This window comes from Hetaerina americana, unplaced genomic scaffold (genome assembly GCF_022747635.1).
Source record: "Hetaerina americana unplaced genomic scaffold, ioHetAmer1.1.p SCAF_4, whole genome shotgun sequence".
In the NCBI taxonomy this organism is placed as follows: domain Eukaryota; kingdom Metazoa; phylum Arthropoda; class Insecta; order Odonata; family Calopterygidae; genus Hetaerina; species Hetaerina americana.
In genome coordinates this window covers 40,300,255-40,317,524 of record NW_027286985.1, presented here as the reverse complement: position 1 = coordinate 40,317,524, position 17,270 = coordinate 40,300,255, and the positions used below count along the sequence as shown (strand labels likewise).

General features: G+C 35.5%; 1 protein-coding gene across 1 annotated transcript in view; it reads left to right on the top strand.

Moving 5' to 3' along the window:
* The window catches only part of t (C45 family peptidase tan), a 64,960-nt gene extending 50,209 nt beyond the window's left edge, over positions 1 to 14,751 (top strand). The window contains exons 5-7 of the mRNA XM_071590816.1: positions 12,126 to 12,372; positions 13,852 to 14,051; positions 14,466 to 14,751. Of these exons, the coding sequence (XP_071446917.1) occupies positions 12,126 to 12,372; positions 13,852 to 14,051; positions 14,466 to 14,572 (554 nt within the window). The 3' untranslated portion in view covers positions 14,573 to 14,751. The remainder of the gene's footprint in view (positions 1 to 12,125; positions 12,373 to 13,851; positions 14,052 to 14,465) is intronic.
* Positions 14,752 to 17,270: the final 2,519 nt, after the last annotated feature.

Sequence of the window (17,270 nt, the reverse complement as noted above, 5' to 3'; positions counted from 1 at the left end):
CTTATCAACGGCAGGATAGGTGAAGGAGCGAGAAACGAATGTATTTTTGAGGAGCTCCTGACAACTTGGCAGTCCTTACGTTAATAAGGATTCACTCGCGGCTCAAGCTCTTTCTTCCACCCATTCCTCTCCTGCGAGGGTATTCTCAGGTCCAACGGATTCTCACCCACCCGGAGCCCTCAAGGACACCCATAACTCAACCTGAGTTTCGTAATCAACCCCCCTGACTTCCGACAACGTGTGCCCGCGAGGCTCCAAATAAGGGGATGACCTTGCAGTGAATCGATTTACGGCCAAGGTTTGAACTCTTGCCGGGCAATCCATTCACCCTCGTGACTTGGACCACTTTTGACGTGAGAGAGAGAGAGAGAAAGGAAGAAAGAGAATATATATAAACGCATGCGTCAATCTCAAGGACAATCGAAATTTCAGCACTTAACCTGCCCACGACGGAGCAGCCCCATTGGTGCATGAGAATGATGGGTTATAAGTCCGCGGGGGTTTAAGGGTGAGAGGGGGGTAATTGGATATAGGGTACAACTACATTACTTCAAGCTTCTCTGGGCACTGTGAATTTAGGCCGAAACGTGATCGGTTTGAAGCGGTGCTTGGGGTACTGGCTTCTAACAGCGAGGGACCGGGTTCGAACCATGGTGTTGGCAAAATTTTTTATAGTTATCCTAGACCCCTACATGGAGTACCATGTGGAGAGTACCTCAGGTGCAGTACAGCGTCCGTCACATGATACATTAAATTGTGTGAAACCCTGAAGTATTTCCTTAAGAGTGTGCTATTTCAGTCACTCTTCTCTCCCATTCCCTCTAAATCCTACCGCAACCAAATTTCCCACCATATCTCTCTCTAATGGTGCAGTTGACCTCCACTGCCACCCACCTACCGTAATAATCATTATTAGGGTGAAAACTGCCACTTCACTCTCCTATGAGAGATTTATATGCAATAGTAATTGTGGGGTTTATTAGAGAAGATGCATGAAATGCTGAGCACAAGTTAAAACGACTGAATCAATACACTAGACATATTGGGATTTCAGTTTTTACGATAAACTTCATTCTCATAAATGACAGTAATTACGAAGTAAATGTTTTCGAATTCTTCCTTTATTACCAAGGAAATAGCTTTTAACTGCCTCCATTACCGAGAATATTGGTTTCATCGGCAACTAAACTAACTACATTGTAAAATTGTAATTTTTAACAAAATGATTTTTTTGCTCTCAGACCATTTAAAAATAGTGGCATTTATAATCCCTCTCAATAATCTCTTAAATAGCTCTTTCATCACCAATGTAATCCATATTATTCATTAACTGAATACTGAAAAAAATGAACAACGTATAAAAAATACCTGTTACATCAAACATGAATCAATTAACAGTATGACACGGTGCATTGTAAAATCAATATAATCTGGGTGAACAAGGGCGGAACAATAATGCTTTTGAGCAAAGTGTTGGCTCTTCAGGTGATGCCAAGTTTTGTCTACACTGTCGGTTGTTCAAAATTTAAGAAATGATTTATCTTTTTTGAGTTGCCAAGCAACCATGTTCTAAGTTTTTTAGTATGCTAGAGCTGTAAATTTCACTTGATACTTAAAGGTAGCTCATTGAAACCTATATTTGCTGGCATTTACCTCCTAACATTGTTATCTAAATAGGGAGACACTTCAATTTTTTCTCTAAGATTCACACAATGTGAAAATTTTTCACTATTTTTTCTTGGGAAGATAATTATCAGTAACTATCATATATTTATCAGACACCATATCCCCCGGAGATCATTCAAAAATTGAAGCAAGGAGGGAAAATTCTCAAGAAAATATACAGCCCCACATGAGTAAATGGAATTTGGATCATGAGGTGAACTGCAGGCCTCTACACATAACAGACAGGCTCATTAATCCCATTCGTGAGAGGCACTTGAAATACAATGGATCCATGTACAGAATGGAAAATTGCAGAATCACTAAAAGACTGTGAAATATTATAAAAACAGAGAAGGCTAAGATTATCTGGCTAAAAGATATTAAAGAGTACCTACAAGAATTGAATACCATAGAGAAAACCACAATGAATCATGGAGTCTATGGAACCATTGTAACTAAACACAAATTTATAGAAAAACTAGATAGGAAATAGCCAGAAAATCACAAGAAACAACACAGAAAATTCATGAAATGATATTGGGAGGATGAGAAGGTGAAAACTTTTATGTCCACTGACAAAATTAAGGATGCTCTGTGAATGTGCACAATGAAAAGAAGACAAAAAAGAAGTGAATGCTTATATGATTTTTTTTAATTAAGCCACATTTAGAATTGATAATTACTTGGAAATGTCCAAATCAGTAAATTTGTCAACTACGGCTGCATACTTGAGAATCCTATTCAGCAATGCAATCACAGCTTTTATGTTATTTGTATGAGCACTCCTCCAGGCTGCCAGGCCTTATAGAATAATAGATTCCACAACGGTAATATTAACTTAATCTTCTTAATCTCCAGGTAAAAACCTCTTTCAAAAAGTGAATTTGAGAGGAGACCATTTTTTTAATTTGCTACTTACATACTTTGAGTCTGCATAAAAATAGTATTCTCATCAATTACCAAACCCAATTAGTTATGTTTGCAAACATATTCATGAACATGGTGTAAGAACATTTCATGTATGCAGATATTCTAGATGTGATATTCTATGGTCACAGATATTCATTTTGAAGTAACATTAGAAGTTTCCTATTACATACTAGAATTTAGAATGATAATAGCATTTAAAATCATTCATAACAATTGTAAATAATGAACTTCTCGGACCATATTCCTTTGAAACCCTTGAATTGCTACTAGCAACTGTACTTGTGTATTCAGTTAACTTTATTATCAGTTTTCTATTTGTTGAATCACTAGTATATTGAAATACTTTTACTCCAAAATTATATGACATATCCAATATGATTTACGCAAGTTACATTCAATTTTTTTATAACCAATAAGAGCAATAATTGTACGAAGACATTTTTATGTTATAGTTTATCATATCAATTTTGTCTTCTTTGAAGTTTTGGACCCTATTCCTATTTGAAAACCACACTAAGATTCAAAGACAAAATTATGTTTCACTAAAATTGATTAAAGAATTGGCATAATATTTTTCAAAAACTTTTTTCACTGTTGATAATATTGAAATTGGCTGATAGCAATTAGAACAAGATAAATGTCTACTTATTTGGATTTGCTTCACAAGAGTCAGAAGAGAAGTTTAGATTAATAAAATATAAAATAGTTTAAATGCAATTAATAAACAGCAACCCCACCTTTTAAGTTAGTTTTTAGTTTTAGGTACTATTTTAAATGCACTGTACTGTTTGCATCCACTTCGAGACTGTTTGTACGCCTGTAGGTTACCTAACATTGGCCAATACAAAATCAAGAACATTTTTTCTTTTCTAACAAGGTACACATGTACACATTGACATCATTGTACTGTTTTTAAAGTGATCTAATATTTAAACTGAAAATGAGATCTTTATTATAGACATTGACTTTTAAAATGAGAAGTCTGCATAAATTGAACATTGATTTTTTCAATATCTACTTTGTTGAAGTACGCCATTGGTTATTGAAAATTTTACATAAGCTGATAAATTATAAATAGTTTGACAATTTATCTAATTTTTTCTTCGCCGTATTCCTGCCAAAATTCATAATTTTAGCAAGTCCAACTTCCTTGACAGCAATTTTCCAATTTTATGAAACAGCATGTGTAGTTTAATCCTTGCTCTATGGCATAGTTACAATAGATGCAAGTAGTGAAGGCTTAGTTAAGTTTTCATTTACCAAATGTGGAGGAAAAATGAGGTACTAGTGACAATGATAATGATATTTACTATCAAACGAGTGATATCCATCCTCATCATACGTACCACAAACCTAATCTGGACATGCCATCTTGCAAATTACAAATATTAATAAATATCCATTATGTGGATGGAAAAAATATTACAATAAATGATAAAATAATACACATAAGGCAATGTCAACATTTAAATCATTTCTCGATTCATGGTGGGTCAAAAACCCCTTTTCTGTGCAGAAGTTTCTCCAGGTGAAAACTTCACATTGATGTCTATACTATGCATTTCATCTACATGAACTGATGAGGTCTATGGCTGTAGGAGGGCTCTTTTTGAAAGGTAGAAATATTATTATTAGTAATTTTTCTTTCAAATAAACATTTGCATGCTTGAAAACTATCTTTCGCTATTTTACTTTCGAACGTTTTATATCTTACGTTAAGTTCGGGTAAGATTCAACAACTGAAACAATACATATTCCCCCTTCCACTTTCATACTGTGTGTATTATTGTAGTTATATATTATGATAACGCACTTGAACCTACAGGAACCTTGTATTTATGAAGTGGAAAGTGTCCTACGTACCTCCGACCTAATTGGAAGGTGTCAACAGTTTTCCAGAAATTGTCAACCGTTTTCATTAATTTATAATTTTAATTTTCATGCACAGTTAGAGTTAGCTTTTCTTAAAGATACGATTATGGATGAGAGTCTTTTTCGATTTTATTCTTATCAAGTGTTTGAAACAATGTACGGCATTAAAAGGAACAATTGAGCCTCTTTTTAGACTGACTATATTACATAATATTTTCTTAAGCGGTTTTTTACACCACAGTAAAAGCAAAAAAGGAGGGAAAAATTGAGATTGGTGTGGAATATACGGGGAAAGTCAATCCCTCGTCAGTGATCAGACAATTAAAATATTAGGACGTTCATATTTACACGCGGGGTATTTTCCGAATAGGTTTACGAGGAGCAAGTCGCTGACGAGGGAAAAACTTTCCCGTTAGCTGCTGTGCGTGTATTTGTAAGTTCTCAAATCGTTTCCTGTAAATAATTCTCTTGTAAATCTATTCGGAAAATACCTACCAGTATAATGTGAACGTCCTAATATTTTGAATGTGGATCAGATCACTGGTGAGGGATTAACTTTCCCCGTAAATCACTCCACCAATCTCAAATTTCCTTTTTTTACTTTTACAATGGTATGAAAAACCCTTTACGGCTTAAAGAAATATTATTCAATATAGCCATTCTAATGAACGGCATCTCTCCTGCCCAAATTGGAAGAGATTCCGCAGTGTTTTACGAGAGAATACTGCACCCAAATATTAGCTTTATGGAGGGCTTTTTAGGAGTAAGCGGTCTCATTATTTGAGCTAGAAATTCCAGTTATTAATTTTGTTCAAACCAGGAAGAAAGAGAGGGAGTGTGTCCGGGGGAGGAGGGTACCTTATTGTTCAAACTCGAACACCATTCCCCTCCCATTAAGTCCTCACCCCATTCCCTCTCAGTGCCTACAGTGGGTTCGAACGACAAGAGGGAAGGTAAGACTTCAACATATCCAGTAATATCCAACCACGACCAATAATCTGTGGATTCAGAATTTTTTCGAAGGAGCTGATCGCACGTTCAAGGAAACCTTAAATGTGCTCTTCGCCTGAAAAGAAAATTGGATGTTTTTCGTTGCATGAATTTCATGAAAAATTCTCAGAAAATATCGTGAGCGTGTTTTTCTAAATGAAAATTTAGCTAATGTTTAAGAGTGTGTTAACCCCCACCACTTACCCTATTTTACCCAATCTCACGGTGTCTGTCCATCAACCCTCCTGCAGCCGATCTCGTATCCCCCAGGGGAGATGCTACATACTCTATCCAAGAGAACCCATACTCTCTATAGTTAATTTCACAGTTGCAGTAATCGTTGCAGCGCAAGATTTTTTAGGCAAGGTCCAAAAGGTGTAACAAAAAAGTAGAATCTGAATATTATTCCAATAATATTTGCATTGGTAGGTAAAGGTTTTCGAAAAGTGCGGCGGTAACCCTCACGGGTTTACCTTATAGGATTTCAAGGGAACAAGTTGAGAAGCCTTTCAGTTTCACTTTTTTCTCTGATGTGATGAATGAATCTTTAGTGTTTTCAGCCAATAACTCACTATTTTTGAGAATAGTTATTTCTAGGTAATTTTTCAATTTTTTACGCTCCAAGAAATCGACTTTTATTTTTTTTATTCGCAAAAAAACCGAATTTTGCCAGAGCACAGACGCCCAAACATTCGGTTTAGCTCAAAACCCAAAAAGTAATGCAATTTAAATGCATGCATTAATGCAAGAATATTCTTCTAAGTCCTTCAAACATGGGCACAGAATATGCATAATGAATGAAAAGAAATGAGGTAGAAAGTATGCGAAATTGAAGAAGGATTTATTGTAATAAAGGGTATTAGCTTGAGTCTTGTTAGACTGGGTTTAGAAATGTAGCGGCGTTTGCTCTGCGTCCCACCAAAATATATCTTCAACGATAGACAACCAAGTAAAGTACAATTAAAGAATCCACTAGAATTTTCCGAGCCAAATAAGGATGACGTTGCGTATGATAACTCGAAAAATCGATGGTTTTATGCATAATCTCACTTTCTTTTATTGGTGCCGAGGTTGAATCATGACTCTTACCGCTCTTTTCGGAACGCACGTGTCGCGTGTAGAAATATTTAAATAATGCTCATAACTAAGCACAAGTGTTCGCGCATATTGATTTTTAAGCCCTTTTTTTAACTCCGCATAATTAGGTCTCCATGCGTGCGTACAATTAAGGAAATAAAATTACTAAAAGCATGAGGAGAGTCAACCCGACGAAAACAATAGGGTAAATCAATCATGGGTGAAAACACCTGGGTAAATTTTATGTTTTTATATGTCTTACCTCTTGATCAAGTCTCTGGGTAATACTCGACGAAACGTGCATTTGAGCGAAATTAGGGTACATTCAGTCATTCATATTGCTGCCGGTGGGCGGGAACCTATCATTCCAACTTGTGCAATAGGGATGTAGTGATTGGTTTTATTTAGTATCAAAATAAAAATGCGTCGCTTCGCAAAATCATTAAGTGTTGACTCAAACATACGTGTGTAAGTGATGTTACTACTTTCGAGGTTTACGCGGCGTTGATTCGATGGTCTCTGCATTCTTCTCGGGGTTTCACCACAATTGTAGGTTTGGCTAGACAACGGTTCCGCCGACGTTTCATAATGTGTCCCCAGATCACCTTCGAAGATTTGGTCCCCTGAATACGCTAAATATGACTTTGGAAAAACTACCTACCGTCCACGTTTAACAGGCTTTTGACGTTTGGAGGCCAGAAAGAGAGTCGGCAGGGAAGTGCGGAGTGAAGTAGTAGAATGTTTCTGAATGACTCTCCCGGAAGTACCGACATTTTTACGCTCCAAACATACAATTTTGGCACCGACATGACCTTTACATTTTAATAAGGTTTTGTGAGGTGATCTCTTTAAATTGCAAAATTAGATTGATAATAGCTCAGCCATAGATGGCCTTGTTGTCTCCCTTTATGGGTCGCTCTCGAATTTGAAGAAGCCATAAAATTTAAATTAAAAACGTACCACAGTAAAAAGATAGGAATTTTATGGGTTTTTAAATTATATGCAACAACTTCAAATGTCATGGCTTTCGGAAACTTTCCCCGGCAAATCATTTGCTAACTGCCGTTATGCTCACAGCTCTAAATGCATTAACGATTTCTACTTTCTTAAAAGCTCCACCATTCGCGGGTCTTAATAAAAATTAGCAATTAATAACTTCGCAAAGCCTACTCTTTAACTATGCCAATGGGCCATAAACCCAAGGTAGCATTACTTTCTTCAGTCCATTTCATGTCAAATAAAACGCCTTTTAATAGTCGAGTGTTTTTGTAGCGCATTGGATGATATTGCCAAAGCAAACATTTCATTTAACAATAGTGTTCATTTTTCAATTCCTAGTTACGCTTAGAATCACGGCGGCAGTTCGCTCGCCTTGGTGGCCGAGAGGTTACCAAAACGATAGGGTTCTTTTCAATTTGAAATACAAGTAAAATATAGCGTAAAGTTAAAATTTTTGAAGAAAAAAGATAAAAGGTAAACTTAACAAAATCCAATCACAATATATTACTTAATTACCATTTTTTTAAACAATAATGAATTGAATGAATGAAAAAGGGATAGCCGAGACCGTAAAATTGATTGGCACTAGGTTGTAAAGGGGGGAAAGAAAACAAAGTTACAAGTAAGGGAAAAGATAGGTAGCACACACCAGGTCACTTATGTGTGTTTGGAAAACAGTGACCTGTGTATACCTCAATCACACACAAAAAGGCAAAATTAATTTAAAAAATAAAACAAACTTACAACCACTCGATCACTAGGGTGTGTTTAGGTATAACAGTCACTCTCGTGAGTCGTATTCACACACACACACACTCAGGGTTTACAAGGATTCCTCCTATGCCAGTGACCCGTCAATCACAGAAGATGAATGCTAAATTATAAAACGGATGTAACGAAACAGAATGGACTTACGTAGACACGCAACTGCTCAACCACTCGGGTTGTGTTAGACCATTGTGAACCGAACTCACTCACTCTTTCAGGGTTTACAAGAATTTCTGTTATGCCAGTGACCCGTTAATCACACAGATGAATACAAAATTATAAAACGGATGTACGCACGCTTTCGCTTTTTCACTAAATCACTCAGGTGTGTTCGAAAATAGGGTCCTTGGCGATTCACAAGTCCTCACTCGTTCAGGGTTTACAAGGATTCCTCCTGTGGCAGGGACCCGTCAATCACACAGAAATAACAAAATGAAATAGAAAGTGCTTACGTCAACCCGTAATCACTCAATCACTCGGGTGTATTAGAACTTTTTGAATCTCACACACTCAATCATTCAGGTTTTGTAAGGATTCCTCCCGGGACCCGTCAATCACACAAACACAAATAAAAAAACAAGGAAATAAGTATCGGGGGTAGTTAAGTGCCTAGAGAAAACATGACACCAGGTTTTTCGCCTGCCAGGCAGGCCTCTCCAGAGAAGAATGAAAAATCTGCTTGGGAGGCTTGAAAGAATGGGTCATTGGGAGGGGGAGGGGAGGTCTAATTGGTGGGGGAGGGGAATAATGACTTCTTAATTCCACATTTGACTCACTGCTATTAATGTATAAATCATACCATAGGCATAGTAGCCAACACGACGGCCGGTTAGGTAGACGATGGCAGAGTTCACCCAGCAATAAGGTCCGACGACGTATGAAATCCGCACATAAGGGTGGGGGGCAGTTCCTTTCACTGTACCAGCTATGGTTTCAAAGGAAGATCTGGTACCCATAAATCTCACTGCTTGGGTGGAGCTGAAGGTGCCCAGAGTGCCTGGCCCGGGAATCGAACCCGGGCCCTCTTGTCAGTAATCCAATGCTCTACCTATGGATTAACGCGACCCTCCATAAATGTATGTTTCACTAGATTCGACGGAGAGTTCACTGCAAAAGCTTATGCACCGTTTAATCCAACTTTGACGGGTTTCCCACATTGCCATGCATGATTTAACGATAAATACAGGGGATTTATATTAAAAGACTATTACTTATGAATATGAATACTCAAGTCCGATTTTTTATTTAGAAAATTGGAAAAAAGTACTCAAGGCCGTCTTTTTTTGATTATGGACAACTTGCCGACGACCGTGCCAAAAAATTCTTCCAACAAGACTGAAAGTGCTTTTTTACTTTATCTTTGTCCAAAAAGAGCCGTTTTGATATGGATATGAGTAATAATCGATCATGACGCAGAGCGAGACCGATCGATAACTTCTTAAGACAAATTAAGAGTGCAAAAAGAAGCGGAAAATAAAATAAAGCAATCTAAGTACCTGCGATACCATTCTGTTTGACAGATGTCCTTCATTAAATAAATCACTATTTCCTGTAATACCCCCCGCTTAGTACTAGTGACGTCCTAATCGAAAAACGTATAATAAACGAACATTTGTATTATTCCTATTAGTGATTTTGATTGTCTATCAGTATTTTTGCACTTGATTAGAGTTCAAATTTTCGAAATTACTTTATCCAAAATATGATGATTTAGAGCCAAACATTTAGTGAAAATAGCAGTGTGAACGATCACTCAATATAAACGATGAAGTGTCACTGGGACGGCTTCATTCAAGAAAACAATTGTGATAATTCTCAATTAATTGACTCAAAGACTGAAGAAAAAGAAATTATTCGGAAATGTCACTTGAGAATATAATAATATTCATCGTAGCTAATTCCGCGAGCATAAATCTCAGTTGGTGCTTCTTTGGTGGCACAAGTCAGAAAGAAGTCGAAAATAAAGTAAATATAAACAATAAGGACCTAAGAAAGGATAACTCGCCACGAGAGAAATGGAGCACTCCGGAAGAGGTACGAATATAATAGCCTTCACTTGAATTAAGACTTGCCACAATAGATACCACAATCCGTCCATTCATTTTTGCATGAGACGGTAATAAACAAATAGCTGATGACTTCGAACGCTTGCTAAGTTCAAGAAAGGCATGGAGAACGTTGAAAAATAACACCGCTGCGCCTGTAGAGTATACATTCTCTTCGAATCAGTCCTTGAAAGTAGGCATCCATCACTACTTCTTCTTTTTATCGTCGTAGGTAAGAGGGACAAAAATATAGCGGAGATCGTAGAACATAAACTGAGCACTTATAAACCAAGAAGTATTTTTTCAACCTGATAGTGATGTTAATGGCTGCATTATCTCATAGCTGTTTAGGTACAAATAAACTATCTTAAGGGGGTCGACACTTACTTCCACCCCAAGAACATTAAACAGAGATTGAAGATGAACCTCCGAGAACATTGTGAGTGAAAACGAGATAGCCGAGACCGTAAACTTGATCGGCACTAGGTTTTATATGGGGGGAAAAATAAAACAAAGGTACAAGTAAGGGGAAAGATAGGGAATACACACTACGTCACTGGAGTGTGTTTGGGAAACAGTAACCCACGTATACCTCAATTACACACAAAAGGCAAAATTAATAATACAATTGCCTTTTGTGTGTGATTGAGGTATAAGTGGGTCACAGTTTCCCAAACACATCCAAGTGACCTAGTGTGTATTCCCACTCTTTCCCCTTACTTTTCATTTGTTTTATTTTCCTCCCCTAACAACCTAGTGCCAATCAAGTTTACGGTCGTGGCTATCTTCTTTCCATTGCTTCACGACCGTAGGTGCGTTCCATCTATATTTACACTGATATTGTGAGACCTAATATTTTTCGTCACGTGAGTTTTACCACGACTGCCTCCGTATACTCTTTCCTCTCGAGCAATTTATCTTCTGTCAAATATCTGTTCGGTAATTCGGCTCTCATCCATTCCCTCAACAAGAGCCAACCAGCAGAGTAAACTTCTTTCAAAGTATCACACTAATGGTGCATCCAATCCAAATTCTAAAAAAAGATCGACTCATTTGCCATCCATTCGCTCATATTTTTTCAAAAACACTACTAGCCCAATTTAACGACATTCAGTCGAAATTTGTTCGAATTCAAAAATTCAAGTGTTGTTTCCATTACTACATGTGGTGAGGAATACCAACACTGTCAGCCACTGCCATTTTTTTCTGGCTTAGTGCCCATTCGCATATGCCTTTAAGTTTGCAACTTTAGTCCTGGGAGTTGTGTACAAACAGTAATAGTCCAAGTACTACCGTTTCTTCTGAGGAAGACGGAGCTAAATTCCGTCGAAATTATTAAGAAATAACGTGCGAGTGTTCTTTTTATGTTTTCTTATATTGTTTGTTGCTGTCCAAGTTTTTTTATTCAACTCTTCCGCATTACTTCTACGAAATCATATATATACATACATATATATATATATATATATATATATATATATATATATATATATATATATATATATATATATATACACATATATATTTATAAGTCAGTAGTCCAATGCTCTACCCCGGAATACCATGCCTCTCTCACTCACACACACACACATGCACACACACACACACACACACACACACACACATATATATATATATATATATATATATATATATATATATATATATATATATATATATATATATATATATATATATATATATATATATGAGAACATGTAAACTGTTACATAAATTATAACTTGAAACTAGGGTAACTTTGTAATATTCTACCTGCAGCTAGACATTTCCTCATGCGCGCACTCCTGGCAGCAGAAAACATGTCCCAGGCACAGCAGATTTTGAGAGATGAAGGAGTTGGAGCTGGAGATGCTGTCAGTGTCAACATGACATTTCTTAATCAAGATGGAGATCGCTTGTTCCACAATGCAGAGGTTGGACCTGCTATAATTGGTGAGAGCCCACCACGATCCCAGCTCAACATTCTAACTGCAAGTCCAGGGGAAAGATTTTTTCATTGCAACAAGTAAGTAAGGGCCTGTTTCTTTGACGAATACCTAAAATCTTGAGGAGATTAAATGAGAAATCAATCAAGTCATTATGGTGAAATTGCTCGTATTTGTGGTAACAGATGACATGACTGCATGATAATATTTTATTTCATACCATTCTAAACACAGACTTGGTGTCATATTGGTAAATGAAAAGTTTTAATAACACTCAGACCTTTATTTTTATTCTTTCATTATTTCCTTTGAGGAAAAAATTGTTGACATATTAACAATTAACTGGGACTCTTGAATTTACCATCAAAGAATTGTCCACTTTACTGTCAAAATTCTATTAAATTTACTCTCAACAAACAACATTAAACTGTTGACTTGCAACACATTACTTTGGAGTTTCTATAGGAAATTCTCAACAGTTATTGCTAAATTTCAACAATAACCATTGAATTTCAACGCCTTTTTTGCTAAAATCCAACAGTTTTTTGAAAAGGATTTAACAAATCAATACCAATGTGAAGTGATACAGAAAAATCTAGTGGATAAAGTCAATCACCAGAGAACCTAAACCAACATTTCATTGCGTAAATCCCTCTTTGAAGCTGAGAAGTCCTCCATGTTAAACTGGGGATTAATACCAATAGAAAAACTATTCCAGCAAAATCAAAAACTTATTTCAAAATGTATACATGATAAATCCTCATAAGGATGTGAACATTAGACATTAAATGTGTTGTTGGTTATTGTTAATGTAAGGGAGTCGATTATGGTACCATGTCTAAACAGATGTATGTAATAAATTTAAAAAATATGAAATTGTCACTTCACTGACTATGCAGAGGAATAGGGGTTGACAGCATGTGAGTTTTTAACCATTTAGTGTGAAAGAAAAAATAAAATACAATAGAACATAATGATGAATGATGAATTAACAGCATCGATAGTGGCCTACATATTTCACACCACTCTCAGTCAGTGAAGCATCACCACAAAAATGTAGGCACATTTCATATGACAGCCAAGTAACAAGTTATGGTTAATTTATAGATCATAGTTACATTTTTATGGTACATATTTTAGTTTTCTACTAGGTGATATTAGAACCAAATCTAATTATCAAATCATTAATGCCATTCAAATAATTGAAATAAGCATGAAGTGCATGCTCATATCACAAAAAAGGATATCAAGATCTCTATACAATGATAGGTATATCAATGACTCACTCAACTTATCCAGAGAAATATTAGCATAAGGTATTCCTTCAGCATAAGGCATATCATATACTGCCAAAAGTTATAATCTAATAAAACTCAAATCAGATCTATAGTTTAAAATTTACTCTCTAATTTAGGTAACACTTTACCCATCAATTTTGTATCAAGCCTTCACCTTCAGGATTTGTCATTAATTACATATGAATATAAAAGCTAAGTCCTAAAAGAATAATAAAAATATGTCACTTTGATTAATATTTAATTTTATGATTGTATTTGTAGGTTTCTCAGACTGCAAATTCCTGAAGTGAACACCATGATAATATGTAGCAGTGACCGTCGCCATGCAGTGGTGGATGCCCTTTCCCCTCCACCAGAGACAAAGAAAGATGTAATCAACATCTTGGGGGACCAATCTGATGGGGAATACTGTATATTCCGAGAAGGAAAAACAGATGATTTTGTGAAAACAGTAGCTGTGGGTAAGTCTATTTATTTAGAAAATTCTACTAGCTCATGCCCATTTACAAACTCAGACAATTGCACCAAAATTTGGTGATGTGTACAATTGAGAAGTAATCCATAGCATTTTAATAAATATCCATACATCCAGTTCAGTAATACAATGAATAAGCATACTAGTCATGAATGAACATATCTACAAGTAATATACAACTCGCAAGGTTAAAATATGTAAACCAACATTGGATAAGTATTTGAATATAATAATAAAGATCAAATTATCACTGGATAATATAATCATGTGTATCTGTTTATTTTAATAATTGTCATATTAAGTGAGAATTTATAATGCTGCTTGCATTGACTTTTAAAACTTACTTAATTAATATGAAGCAAATGTAAAGAAATGAAATTAAATGGCCATTTTTTTACAGGAATATTTGACTGTGTGCAGAAGACCTGGAGTATATACATCTCAAATCCTAAAGAAAATGATCCAGTTGTTGTGTTTCCACTGCTTTTGAAATCCAAGGAAGAATAATTTGTAAATTACTCAATACATGTGTATATATATTTTTACAAAACATGTGAAATTATGTTTGTATTTATAATTATTTCCATTGAAACTAATTAGCATGTTCAGCTTTTAAAATGGCATGTAAGTTTCAATTAAATTCCTGACTAATATCAGAATATACTATGGTTATTAAATATTATCAATTACGTGTTTGAATTTCACAAAAAGGGGTTCAAAAAGCAATGATGCTTATCTGCCAATATTAAAGTTACATTTTTTTATTCCAATGAAAAAGTTTGGTAGATGGGTCATGGAAACTGGCTTAAGAGCAAAATGATATTAAAGGAGGAATTTTGTGAGTGAGATGTCACTGAACTGTGAACTTTATTCAAAATTATATAACTCAGGCCCTAAGTTTACACATGAACCTTTGCTCAACACTTACTTAAAAACATCTCCACGCACCATATGCCAGATGTGAACACTTACTGGAGAAATATGCTCGTAGATAATAATAATAAATTTTATTTGTCCAGCGATCAAGTAGCTACAAATGTTACACTTGATATAAGACACGTCAGGGGAAAGCGACAAAATACATTTGTGGATACAAGACATATCAGGCATTATCCAGAAATTCAGCAATTGAATAAAACATTTTTAATTTTAAGAACCTAAGTAGATTGACTTTAAATACAGCCACACTTTTATGGGCCTTAATCTCACCATAAAATATGAGCCAGCACCTGCATTTTTGTACGCACATATAAAATGTGCAGCTGCTCATTCTGCCTTGTAGAATATTTGTGGATATCACAATTTTTCACATACTCAGATAGATTTCTTTTTGTATGTAGTACTACATGAAAAATATAAATGCATGGCACTGGAAATACATCCAATTTTTTGAACAGGGGACGGCAAGGGGCATTGTGTTTCGCAAAACTCATTAGCCGAATGGCTCTTTTTCAGACCCTGATAATAGCCAAGGCCTTAGATGATGAACCCCAGTAAAGGATACTATAGGCTATGTGAGAATAAAATTCACCATAGTATAATGCACAGAGAACAGCTACTGAAACTGTGGATCTAATGGACCTCGAGCTTAACTTACTGGTTAAAGTATGTTAAGCTCGGCCTGTGAGTTCAAACACTTATGTGTTCATTCCAAGAGATTTGAGAATTGATGTGGAAACCCAAAAATTTGGTAATTTGTACCTGTGGGATCACCTTCCCATCAACTTCAATAGAAAGTACTTTGCTTATTTTATTTTTATTTGCAAAATACAGGTACCTGTATATTAGGTGAGACTTCTCTATATTCTAATCTAGGAAATTATTATGACACCAAGAGAGTAAGGTGTGGCTAACCTGTTTACACTTAACTATCAATTCATCAAAAGTAGGCGATACAAGAAGAATGTTGGTGTCATCAGCATATAACAAGGGGGTAGCACCGTTTATATGTTGAAAACTATCAACAAGGTCATTTATATAAGAAATAAACAAGACAGGCCCAAGAGCAGAGCCTTGAGGAACACCTCGATTAAGGACTTTACTAGGGGATACAAAAGATGTACCATTTTTATAAACAACCACATGTTGTATTATATTAAATAGGTAGGATTTAATCCAAGCATTAGGAGTTAATCCCATCCTTTGGAGTTTCTTGAGAAGTAATTGGTGGTCAACACAATCGAAAGCTTTCAAGAAATCGAAAACATTGCAGCAACTTCCATTTTTTTATCTAGAGCATTTAAAGTCTGGGTTACTAACTGATAGTTGGCAGAAGATGTAGATTTATGCTCTCTAAAACCATGCTAGTAAAGTTTAGTTCATAATTCTTCTGAGGGAAAACAAAATGGAATGAGTAGTGAATACATTCTCTTTATGTGAATGTAATTGAATGCTGATTTGGAAAACTCATAGGTATGAAGCTTAGAAAAATGTGAAGAAACATTTCTCAGAGAAATCAATACATTCGATCAGTTATTAAATCTCAATGAGAAAAAGGTGGTAAAAGGTATGTGGAACTCATATGGAAATTCAAGTGGAACTTTATAAACTCCATTGATTTTGGTCATGAGAATCCACTAATATCCACATGATAGTCAACTTATTTTTTCCTGACCACGTTATTTATATCTGAAGTACGCATTATTTCAGCACGAAATCCTCCATATTGCCACATAAAATCCACCTCATTCATACATAAGTATTTCTTGGAGACTGTCTAAATTAAAAACCTAATTCTTAAGGATTTAATATCAAATATTCCCCCTGATTATTAAATTATTTATGTATTCCCACTTTCACTCTACCTTATTTCAAACACTGATGATTGATGGAAAGAAAAACCTCTAACAATTACCAACATCCTCTGGTGTATTTCATACAGAAACTATAGGATTTGCAAAATTGCTCTCACTGGAACAGATATGAAATTGAGAATAGATAGTTCATGATAGCTCAGGAAATTACACGTTAATAGTTTTCTCATATGAAATTAGATGGCACAAGATAACTGAACTGAATGACACTTAAGGAAAGACAAAATGCTCTTGTCACCTCATTAAACTATTATTGGTGGCAGGGCAAAGGATGAAGAGCTATAGATAGCAGCACACAATATGTATGCGCTATCATCTATATATGTTTTTTCAAAATATCTATGTTCCTGAGGGTGAAGGGAAATCAATTCATGAAACAGAAATGAAAGAAT